We start from the raw sequence: 12,976 nt of genomic DNA on the forward strand, positions 1-12,976 counted from the left end.
TACAGTGGTCTAGCCAACACTTCTCATTGAAACCATACAGAATACAGTGGTCCAGCCAATACTTCTCATTGAAACCATACAGAATACAGTGGTCCAGCCAACACTTATCATTGAAACCATACAGAATACAGTGGTCTAGCCAACACTTCTCATTGAAACCATACAGAATACAGTGGTCGAGCCAACACTTCTCATTGAAACCATACAGAATACAGTGGTCCAGCCAACACTTCTCATTTAAACCATACTGAATACAGTTGTCGAGCCAACACTTCTGTTGTCTATGTTCAAACATACTAGTATTTCACATATCTACAATTACAAAACATTACAAAATAACTCATATTTCTCTACATTAACATTCATAGCTTTATTTAGCTTGCACACAGTAACTAAAGAAAAGCTCAAATGAATAATATACATATTCACACAGACTGTGCAGGAATCCTTGCTATGAAAACAAAAGGCCAATAAAATAAAAGCACTTTCTTGAACCCTACTGTGTAATCAGCATTTTAAAAATTATTTACAAGGTGATTTACGTTGTTTACTTTACTTTACTACTCATAGATTTGCATTCCTGCTTGTAAACTAGATATCTCTGCATGTGTTGTTCACGTGGGTGGCGTCTAGTAATGTACATTTTTATACACGTATGCAACACTGCACATGCGATATTTACAAACAATCCTTCGGTATATACCGGTATATCGATACAGTTTAGGCATATATAAAAAAAATAAAATAAATCGGCATGGCAAATTAATACAATATGTCTGACCAACACCAATGCAACTGAGCTCGCTTGCATGCTGTAAACATCAAAAAATACTTATTTCAATGTTTCTAAGTAATAAAATAATATTAAATATAACGTCTACATTAAGATTGTAATCGAGTTTGCATGCGAATTCTGTCGTTAGCCAGTTCTTTCATATTGTGCTAGCTAGATGTTCAGCTTGATTTCAGATGCCGTTCTTCTTGTTTGGTCAAGTTCAAGTGGTCATACTTCTTTAATACTTTTAGTGGTGAAGTTGAAAGAGTTGATAACTTCAGCTTGATTGTTTGTTTGTTTATAAGATACGATCTTAAAGGGGCCAAGCAACGAACAGATTGGACTTTTTACTGGGCTAAAATACGGAAGAAGTACTCTGTTTCCAAAACACCATCCTCAGGAAGATCCGTGCAATGAACAGCATTCTTGATCTTATCGGCACCAAACATAGCACGCAAGGTACGTGGTCGCAAATGTTTGGCTACTTCAGGATCTGCTGGACCAACAAATTCACGGAATTCTATTGGAGTGTTTGCACCCCTTCCAACGATTTCCAATGCAATGCATGGTCCAGATATCAACTCTGTAACCATATCCTGCAAAACAAAACAAAAGATACTGTACTGAGAAGTGTTTTCAACCAATTTCATACAACTACAAATATCAAAGCATTTACAAAAGATTTCAACTGAAACATCTAGTTGCTGCCACTAAATTGGGTAGTAGCAGATTGGCACTGCTAAAGCAATAGGTCTTTTCAAAATTTGCCATGGTTGCGTTCTTCTTCAAAATAGGAAAGGAATAAATTCTTCATGAAAAGTGTGGCATCTTGTATTGATTGGGTCTTTCCTTGTGTAAATGAGAACATTTTGCCGAGAGAAATGATTTTACAAAGTAAGCAATACCAGATTTTCTTTGCTTTGCAGTTACACAATACTTTTAGACTTAAGTTAAAGCACTCAGTTGGGATAACTTTTTTTTCCATTTCGAAAATGTCTGAGCATAAGTCAAAGTTAGTCAGATGTACATGTAGTAATAAACATCTACCAAAATGTAAACACGGGAGTACAAACGTGATGAGTAAAACAGTCCTATCAATAACATTACCAATCCTGACATTTTGAATCAATATTCTATACAAAACTTAAAGGCTTCAGCAAGATATATTTGGGTTAACTATCCAACAAATACTTGTTGACCTGTTTTGGTGTATTTACAAATGCACCTAACCTTAATGTTTGATAACCCTAATTACAATTGTATTATTTCACCACATGGCTTACATCACATGGTATGCTGACAGTTTCTTGACTAGATAACATGTCTAAGTACAAAGACTGACTTGGGTAAACCAATATATAGGTACCAGTACTTACAATGTATTCTCCAACAACACCCTTGTACACTTCGTAGAACTCCTCAGCATTAGCTCTATCTATGTTGAACATCTGAAGGGCTGAGATTGTAAACCCTGCATCCTGGATGGCACAAATGATTTTACCAGCGTGGCCTGGTGAACAAAACAACCAATGAAGTGTAAAAAGTTAGGTGGGTCGTATTGAAAACACATAGATCCATATTCCGTTTAATGCTTTTTGCACTGACTAAATTAGTTACAAATTTAAAAAGAGGACCAGTTTAGCTCAAACTCCTTCTCTAAAATCTTTATTTGTACAGTGAATTCTAGTTTATTATACCTTTACTTTGTCTACTAAGAATAATTTACATGTATGCATTCTTAACCTTGTAAAGCTAAGGCCTCGGATAAACGTCGAACTTCTCATGCACCTCATCTAAATATATTGAAGTCGACACAAACCTGACATGAAAACAATGTGGAATAGGCGTCAAATCGAATCTATTGAATTTAATACAAAAATGAACAGCTGCACAGATGAAGTTATTTTCAACACGAGAATGATACACCAGCTGAACGTTGTCGCCATACATTTGAAAATGAAATGACTGCGCATGACAGGCACATTGAATTGTGGTTATTTTGTATTAGATTTGACAAAAGTTCAATATTTATTGCATGCCGCACTTGTGTAATTTTCAACAGGCTGTGTTGAATTTATTTGCCTATCAGATTTAATATTAGTTGCTTCAATTTATTGCAATACTCGTTGAATTTGTCATGTACCTTATCAGATAATTAGATTGGGCACATGAGAAGTTCGAGGTTTATCCTAGGCCTTACAGATACACACTTTATGGATGGTGATGACATCACAGTCTATATTATAATTGAATCTTTTAAACGTAATCTTAAAACCCATCTTTTACACAATATTACCTGGTGTGATTTTCAGCAACATAAACTATGTAATTTTATCATTTTAGGGACGTAATTTCACGTTATTGTTGTCATTTTAGCCTTGTTTACTTTGTAATGTTTTGTATTTCATTTTTAACCATGTAAATTGTTATATTATGTTATTTTATCCATTTTTCTTCCTTTTTGAGGTTTGTATAGAGCACTGAGACGTAGTGTAGTGCACTTTTTTTAAGATTATAATTATCATTGTTATCATATGAACTTGAATAAATGCTCTCTCTCTCTCTCTCTCTCTCTCACTCTCTCTCCCTCTCTCTCCCTCTTATCTTACCTGATAACACTGCATGTGGTTTGATAACACAGCATGTACAATCTGTCAGTGTAGCTGTGTTTGGTCTTGGTCCTCTAGCAAAGAAGAAGTTAGCCTCTCTTTCTGCATTTTCTAATGAGTCTGCACCATGAACTGCATTGGTTTGTTTATCTGAAGTCACAAAAAAGTCATCGATTATAACAACTTTGTCACAAACATTTTACTTTGCAAGGAATATAATCAAGAATACTTTCTTTGTCAACATATCCACAGAAATTACTCTAAAGTGATAAACAAACTTATACTTTTTCTTATGCAAAGTTAGGAAAGAATTCCTTGGAAATTATTTTCAAATAATAACTTCACTTCATATGCAAGGGGAGGACTAGTACAAGTACTTTAATTTTCATGTTATCTTTTCATAGTTTATAGTTTTCCTTTTTGCAATAATCTCAAAGTTTCTTTTCACCTCATCAAGCCCAATGATTCAGAAAATATGAACCTACAGTCATTCATGCAGATCGAGAAACCCGTAACTGTTATAATGATGTAAACAGTGTATAAGTAGTGTCCTGATCTGACAAATATACCATATTTGGATATTACTATACCATATTTGGACATTACTGTACCATATTTGGATATTACTATACCATATTTGGATATTACTATACCATATTTGGACATTACTATACCATATCTGGCCATTAAGTATGTACCCCAAATAAACACTAACTTATCATTTGGCAGAATTTTGTGATTGAATTAACGAAGACATGATGTTAATGACTGTGTGAGTGGCTTTATTTGAATTTAAAATGTTATTTCAGCATGAACCTCGCTGAGCAAGAAGTGAGATGAGATTCAAGTCAAAGATAACATCTAGACTATTTCTTGGAGTAAATACTAATACAATATACGATCCCTCCTTATGGTCATAGACAGATTCTTTCAAGGAAATGCCATACAATGTAAATAATAGATTCTTAAAATGAAATGTTCATGGACCAACAAAGTTATAAATAACTGATGTTTTGGGGAGTAACTCTTCTGAGAGCTAAATCTTCACATTACTGAGCTGAAAGTGTAGGTAATCTACATCATTTTGTTGGACTGTGAACATTTTATCTCACAACAGTTTATCTTATTTTGATCCTAGCAGTGTTTTCACATGATATTCTCAATACATTCTAAACACAAGAGTTCAAATTGAAGCATTACTCAGTTAAAAACGTACCTGTACCAAATCTTGCCCTAACACTGTTAGGAGCATCACTCCTAGCAACAGCACTGTCTGTAGGTCCTGCCAGGTTCCTCCAGCGCTGGACAGCACCCTGACCCATCAGTTCCATAGGTATAATATTACCACTGGTTAAATACTGGACAAGTTCACTGATATCAAGAGAAACAAAGGAAAAATTTAATTAAAAAATTATATTGGATTGTATTGTGTAATGTGAATGGAGGTAAAACTTGGGAGACGAAAGCCTGTATGTGTGGTCGTCACAAAATGCAGTCTTGTAACAAGACCTTGGATCTATGCTCGGAAAATTACTGAACAAAAGCTAAGGATTTTGTGATTTTAAATAGTAAATTTTGGGAAAGATTTTTGATGGTTTATTTTTTAACTGTATTCTAATGAGTCTTTTTGTCAGTTTTTTGGGGTAATTTTTGGTATATGAGCTGGTACTCGAAATGAATAATATTATAATTATTTAATATAAGGATCACACAGGACCATTCTTTACTCTAGTCTGTGTACTGCACTACTGTGTTACATCAGTAGCTGTCCTTGCACCTCCTTGCCCTTGAAACCAATGCTTGTCTTGAGAACCATTAAAACTCACTTGCCCAAAAGTCATTATCAAAACACTTGTGTGTTGAATTTACATAATTACATGTAAATCATAACATGCAAACTTCACATGCTTCATGTGTTAACGCCTGTCTTCAACTCAGCTGTGTCTGTACACTTACATAATGACTTCATTTGAATAACGTTATCATGGTTGTAAGTACATTATAGGGCACACATTTTCATATAGTAATTACTAACTTCTAGTCTTGTTTAAAGTTCTCCAGACAAGCTAATTGGTTTTGAGGACTAGGAGGTACGACAACAGCTACCAATGTAACATAACATGATGATAAAGAGACTATTTTTATTCAGGACCAACTTTCTCTATTACTCTGCCAGACTATATATGTATATTTGTCACACCTAAATATAATCGTAATCCAAAACAGTGTTAGTTTAAATAGTATGGCTGCTAAACCCTCGCACAATTCTCTACCACAGGTTGAATAGCATCAAACACGCTTGATTGTGACATCCTCAGCATTTGTTCAACAACAGTCAGATCCAAGGTCTTGTTACAAGACTACATTCTAAACAGAATATACATTATACACTTACTTGTAGAATGGTTTCTGTTCATGCATGATGTAAAACTCCTGGGCTTCCGCTCTTGTTACTCTGGTCATGACAGCCTTGCTAATAAGCAACCCATCCCGGAAAATCATATCCATGATATGGCCTACTTTGGTCACGGCATCTGGCTTTATCATAGCTAAGGATCTAAAAATAAAATAGGACAAAAAGAACCGTAATGTTATGAATGAAGTTTGACATGACCCACAGTCAGTGTGTATCCTCTAAGCCACTTTGATACACCACTGGTACACACCAATTTGTGACCCACCAACATTTTGTATTCCCTTATCCCTTACAAGTACTACGGTATGTGGAGACTCATATGAAAATCCTGTTGTCATCATTCTGAGTCTGACCACAACGAAAATGCAGTCTTTCATAGCACACACTATGGAATGCAACAACTAGACTCTAAGAGTAAACTATTACAACTATGTATGTAACTTAGTGTATATATTTCTTACAGAACACTTGTTTTCAGATCTGTTTTTGTTTTATTTTATTTTCTGTTTTTGTAGTTTATATGCTGTGTGTCTGGGCCATTGGATTAAGACTAGTTCCACTGAACTATTTCCATGGCCCTCACCAGGGAGGGTGACCATGCAATAATAAATTATGTTTTTTGTCATGTACACTTTCCCAGTCTAAGTTCTGTTATCCTTTTTGGTGAAAATAAAATGAATCATACAAAAATGTAACTGGGTGATACTATTGTCATTTATATGTAACAAAGTGGTTCCTTTGAAATATTATTCCAGTTAATTACACTCCTTATATTGGCATTATTGCGGTCATTCCAGAGTTTCACATAATATTGAATGGTAAGCTGCATACATATGAACTTGACCTTGAACTTGGCACACAAAAGATACATGTACATCCCTTGAAATCAGTACATCTGTATTTCAAACATGCTACCTGGGCAGAGGCAATAGATTACTTGGTACTACCATACATACCAAAACTTTTACTGAATACTAGTATTCATATAGGACAATCAGTAAGAGAAAATTGACAGACTCAGTCAGTACCATAAACACAACTCAAACATCATATTTTAAGTTTTGAAGAGTGGCACACACAAGAGCTACACGTATGATGAATCTGGGTACCAAACCTACAATTTGATTGCATATACCCCATCACACTGGCCACTCTTTGCTATAATATTTCATTATCCTTTCCTGGGATGTACCCAAAATCAGTCTCCAATAGTTCCGTAATTCCAGTACTGCCATATCACCAATGATGATATTTGTAGTGAGGACTTATAGTATCATAGTAACATTAAATTAGACCTACCTTTCTTTTTGCTGACTAAGTTTATTTCTTGTGAACTCATCACCATAGTCAATAAAACTTAGCTGTCTAGAGTGGATATTGACTGATGCACCAATAAATAGATCTTGTAGGCTAATCCCCTCACACTTTGAACGCTTCAAGAATAAACGCCTGTTCTTTATGTCGAACTGCAAAACAAATATGGAAGACAATATACATTAGAAGAAATTTGACAGTAAATCTTTTTTTGTATAGAACAGAGTGCTGTCCACAGAGGTTTGAATATTACTAAGTGAACAAAACTGAAAGTTACTAACTTTCTGTAACAAATTTAAAAAAAATTACTGTATTCTGATCAATTTTGTGATCACTGAAAACAGTGTACAATTTAAACAATTAAAAGTTACATGTATCATAGTCATACAGGCAAAATTTATTGTTAGGCAAGACACATTTATAAGCACATGAACATAATTTTTATTTGTAAATTAAATGATCTTGATAATTCAAACTAAGTTTCATGTGGGTTTTTTTTTTCATGCATTAATTTTATGATTTATCTTTTCAGTGAAACCATGAAGAATAAATAGGATCATTCTTTTATTCACAACAACCTTTTTGTACAGCTGACAGACAGTCTGATGTTTTAGTGATACATGTACAACAAGTAACACTCAAGTAAAACACTTTCTATGTGCTATACTCACTATATAGCATTCATATCAAGTGTAAAAGATTACTGTTTCGATTGGTTTATTTACAAGCCTAGCATGTAACCTTTCTAATATCATATGATCAATTAGCAAATGAAACAGTTACACTTGATATACAAACAATTTACATGTAGATGCTAAATGATTGTGGTATATACAGAAATTGCTTTACTTTGATGTTATGGGTTGTAAATGCATACATGTACATGGTCAGACAAAAAGTTTTCCTCTACCAATCTGCTTTTAATCAAGACACACAGTTGAAGATCATTCCACTTGACCTGTCTTACTGTTTTGAACACTTTGTATATTTTTTGACTAGACTGCATGTTATGTAGTACATACCATTTCAATGGTGTTGTCTGCTGTATAAAACATAAATTGATATCTTCTACACAGTGCTGCATTAGCATCATACCACTCGGCTACGAATGCGTATCTGTCATCCATGTTTGACTGGAAAGAATAAAACATTCATGAGTTAAAAAATGACTTTGAGGTCAGTTTTATCCCTGTATGTATTAAGTACTTAGTTAACGTACATGATGTACAGTAGTCAAGTTTTCCTTGGCTGTACCACTACTGGTTTTACTGTACAATTAGTGAATTACATTCAGAATGGAATTAACTTCTAAAAATTGCTTGAAAACAATGAAATTGCCCCTAATGGAAAATATAGTGATTATATATGGTAATATCATCCAGTTATGTTTTGTCACAACCAAATACAAATGCACTATTTCAAGATGGAAATACGGGCATGAAATTGGGCCATGACACCCAATTGGTATTATTGTATTTGTTGCAACCAAAAAGCTGTCATAAAACAAGAAACTAAATTTGTCATACTAATTTATCATTGTAATATTGTCTGTACTAAAAGTGGTTAAAAGTTTGTCTTCATTTTTAAGACAATTCTGGATGGTGTCATTCAAAATGATTAGTACGGGAATGACTGGTCAGCAAGAAGTAACTCCCAATGTTTTGACGTACGATTCATGACTCGGGTAAACTGCCGGGAATCAGAAAATCGCAATACCATCAGACAATAAATGTGTACAAACTGTACGTTGAATAAATTAATATGCACGAGGTACTTTCTTGGTGTATTTTAAAGCCACATGTACGGCAAGAGGAACAATCAAGGTTTGACCCCGGTTGTGACACGACATAGCGATTCAAAACAAGACCAAACATGCCGTACACAGTAGTGGTAGGGTCATCATTATCACTGCTTTTTATGAAAAATATCGAAGGACGACCTCATAGACGAAATTCTAAAGGTAAAATAGTCGTGAAAATACTGAAATTGGTGCATAAATACTGTCACTGAGGACTAGGATCACCTAGATGTTACAGTATGCTGACATCGACTGCGAAGTTTTAGGCCATTCCAATTCAAAAATATATGGTACGCTACTTGCATAAATACGGCAAAACAAATGAAAATGAGCGTTCATAAAGCTTCAGAACGACACCTTCTATTCAGCTAACATCATTTTGAAAGAATAACATTGTATTGCTTACCACTTTATCTGACTTTTCGGTGCAAAATTCCCGTTTAGCTTGCACTAGCACTGAACTGCAGCTTTGTTGTCTATGGCAACAACATGAAAACAAGTTTAGTATTCACAGAACAATATATCGTAACACACAACAGTTTTAGATTGCTAAACAATAGAATCTGAATATATGAATGTTAAAAACACATCTATATTTATATCTATATTTTTTTTCAAAAAAATAAATCTGTCAGAGATTCTAGGTAAATGCAAACAAATGAATAAAGTAGTGTGAATACGGGACTAAATATTTCAAAAGTAATGACAGTGCGCCCTCAATACGGAACCACCTCGAAACTATTTTCAAAATAAAGACTACATTTAGGAGACCAAAAGTACCATTTTTACAACAATTTATTATTAGTTATTGTGTAAAGTATGGAAAAGGGGGTAATCGAAGAACGTTTTCCTCACTTTTTATATAACTGAAGATGCACATCCGTTAATAGGTTTTGCGCCCTCTGCTGGCGACCATCTCGTGCTAAGTAGAAGAAACCAAGATGGCGGAGACGGGGGAAGTGGGTTCCGAAGCTGTTGTCGAACCCGTGGAAAAATCTGTGGATCAGAAAACAGAGAAAATGTTTAGCCTTAAGAAATGGAACGCTGTTGCGATGTGGAGTTGGGATGTCGAATGTGATACATGTGCTATATGTAGAGTCCAAGTGATGGGTAAGAATACAAATAATTCTTTGTCTCTTTTGGAGCTGTGCCCACTGTTCCAAACTGAATGGACACGATTTGTCCTTCCATTTGCATTTTTGGAATTGTAAACGATGTACATGGAATGATCCACCGGCTTACGATGGTCTTTTCAAGAGTAAACACAAAGATGCCAACACAATACGCTATTGAAAATATATTAAAAAGACAATTGCTGGCTGTGTACACTGCCTGTTGCCAATATTTTAACATAATTGTGAAGTATAAATTTACAATCTGCGGTAGAGCTGACGTATTCCATTGTATTCACGATTTTAAATCTTCCAGCTGGGTGTATGATAATGATATGCTGGTAGTACTTTCGATGAACCGCGTCTGTACAGCAATCGATGACAAATTTCTCTTTGCGAAATCAAGTTAGAAACAAGTCCTTACCTGACATGGGGTTTAGCTAAGTCAAAGTACAGTGTCTTCCGACACGCAGGTGGCACTTTCGGTCCAAACAGAGTGCATTTTTGCCATGTTTTAAACGCACAGGTCTGTAGACGTTGCATCTGTTCCCAGTGACTGTTGTGAACTGAGCTTTTGATGACGTACGTTTTACATTACATATGACCTTCCCGGGTACTTTCTATTAGGGGTCACACGGCATTGCATTATAATTACGTTTGAATAGCGGCCGTATCGCGTACGACCTTTAAGTGTGTTTACGTTCTCAACGGTCTAAGTCAACGGCATATTGAACCCACAATTCGAGCGAGAGAACTGTGCCCGCGTGCTTTAATATCCGTGCCTGTGATGTTCGGATCGTGTTCTATGACTAATAGCGGTAGTGTGTGTGCGTGGACGTGAGTGCCTTCCCGGGCAGCTATCAAATAAATTAATTTTTCACTCGACTTTATTTGTTTACACAGATGCATGTTTACGATGTCAATCGGAAAATAAACAGGAAGATTGTGTCGGTACGTTATTTCATGGTTATTTTCTGAGTGTATTTTACATTATGACGTAAAAAAAAGAAGTGTTTCTCTTGAATTTAAAGAGAAACGTGTTAACATGTTACAGTCGATTCTTAAATTTAATAATTTATAAATTGTACATCTTTATTTTTTTTATATATTGTATTTTTATTTCATATTGTGTTTCTCCAAATATCCCAATGTTATTAGTATTTCAGTTTCTAACATTTTGGTGTGTGTTTTCAGTGAATTCTTTTTATTCGAAACAATCATGAATTTTTACATTCAGTCTCTGAGTACATGTTGTATTATGACATTGTAAACAACAATAGTGTTAGCTATATGGTCAAAATATAGTAAAATGTTAAAATAGAGCCTTTGAAATTTATATTACCTAACGGACAATGATTATCCCTCTAAAATGTAGGAAAGATATGACTTTTGGCAATTCAATAATTGGTCTATGTAAATTAGCTCTACCACTAAATTGTACATTGTTACATTGTACTATTATTTATGGCAATAATCTGGTCTGTACTGTAATGATAAATATTTACATGGGGAGGGGAGGGGATTGTTTTAGAATATATTGCCTATTTTTTATGCTAATCTTGTCATACATTGAAATCTTTAGCATATTTAACTACCCCCCACCCCCAACCCATGGAATTTAAGCAATCAATTGGTACCCTGGTAGTATGTTGTTGTGTGTGATAGACCATAAATAATAAAGTATGACCCCCACCCCTGAAACCTATGAAGTATGACCAACCCATTGGTAGTCTGTTGTCTAGTGATGTAACCCCCCCCCCCCCACTATGTGAAATAAGACCATTGCATTGGTACCCTGGTAGTATGTTGTTGTCTAGTGATCTACCCAACCTCCTCTATGTGGAGTATGACGTTCCCATTACTAGCCCCCCCCCCCCCACCCCCAAGTGAAGTATGATCTTCCCATTAGTAGCCCCCCCCCCCCCCCCCCAAATGAAGTATAGCCTTCCCATTAGTACCATACAGTACCCTGGTTGTGTAGTAATATGTTGTTGTCCAAGTGAGAGTGACCTGACATGTAGTTTTCAACCCATTGTTAGTTCTATTTCATTGCATCACATCTCACAGTGTTGTCAATGGATATTGTTTTCTTTAACAATAGGAGTCACAATAGACACAAAAGAAACCCAACTATCAATAAAGTTTTAGTTGATTCATGTCATGTGTGCCATTTCAGGTCACACTGAATACATAGAACTTGTGACAACAAGAACAGCGCAGTTTCAATCAAAATGTTTTCACATCCTGTGAATACAAAATTATTAACACTCAGACTTGTCTTACTATAGTTAAAGTTACACTTTAGTGGAAGCTTAGTTTGACCTTTACCCTTTGTATCTAATAAATGGATGTAAAAACTAGACTGTAAAATATACATTAATGGGCACTACTAGGACATGAAGGTTATTTGCTGGTTAGTTTCTGTAATAAAAGTCAACTTTTATAGGTTCTTTAAAGTGAAAATCAAAATGGACGTCTTATCTATGTGGTATTGGTATAAAGTGAATCATGTTTTATTAGTATTGATTTTAAACATTAAAAGTGGTCATATGGATGAGGATTGGGTATTTATTTTGGATTTTTTAAATCATAAAACAATTTTATCATGGCTTCGTACTTGAAAAATCAATGTGAATAACATTGACAAAGTCTGTGTTTGTGACTCAATAAATTGCAAAATATTGATAAATGTGTAAAATGGTTGTTATTGTACATACAATAACAAACTTTTTTCCCCACACATTTTAGAGTTTTTAGCAATGTATTGAGCTAAAATAAATACCCAATCCTCATCCATATGACCACTTTAAGAATGGACTGTGAACACTTTATTCAACAGAAAGTAAACATATATCTATTATTCTAGACAACTTATAAATGTTATCAATCAACCAACTTGACTCTTTTTGTATAAAAAATTTGACTAAGGTATTGGTTCTACTCAGTATACAA

The 12,976-nt window shown here is 34.7% G+C and overlaps 1 protein-coding gene across 1 annotated transcript; it reads right to left on the reverse strand.

Annotated features, from left to right (window-relative positions):
• Positions 1-345: 345 nt before the first annotated feature.
• On the reverse strand, positions 346-10,873 carry LOC144441975 (nucleoside diphosphate kinase homolog 7-like). Its single transcript, XM_078131245.1, has 10 exons — positions 10,449-10,873; positions 9,768-9,908; positions 9,319-9,388; positions 8,137-8,247; positions 7,100-7,266; positions 5,780-5,941; positions 4,601-4,755; positions 3,385-3,534; positions 2,152-2,285; positions 346-1,371 (listed from the first exon to the last, which is right to left on the reverse strand). The coding sequence occupies exons 1-10, from the start codon at positions 10,565-10,567 to the stop codon at positions 1,123-1,125; spliced, it is 1,458 nt and encodes a 485-aa protein (XP_077987371.1). The 5' UTR covers positions 10,568-10,873; the 3' UTR covers positions 346-1,122.
• Positions 10,874-12,976: the final 2,103 nt, after the last annotated feature.

The sequence above is a fragment of the Glandiceps talaboti genome, chromosome 11 (assembly GCF_964340395.1).
Source record: "Glandiceps talaboti chromosome 11, keGlaTala1.1, whole genome shotgun sequence".
Taxonomy (NCBI): domain Eukaryota; kingdom Metazoa; phylum Hemichordata; class Enteropneusta; family Spengelidae; genus Glandiceps; species Glandiceps talaboti.

What these genes read in the sequence shown, in the direction of transcription:
- LOC144441975 (XM_078131245.1), bottom strand. Translation starts at nt 10,567, where the DNA reads ATGCAACGTCTACAGACCTGTGCGTTTAAAACATGGCAAAAATGCACT. An exon ending in TTAGCTAAACCCCATGTCAG is followed by an intron (nt 9,909 to 10,448) that starts GTAAGGACTTGT and finishes TCTGATCCACAG; the next exon opens with ATTTTTCCACGGGTTCGACA. An exon ending in CTTAGTCAGCAAAAAGAAAG is followed by an intron (nt 5,942 to 7,099) that starts GTAGGTCTAATT and finishes TTTTATTTTTAG; the next exon opens with ATCCTTAGCTATGATAAAGC.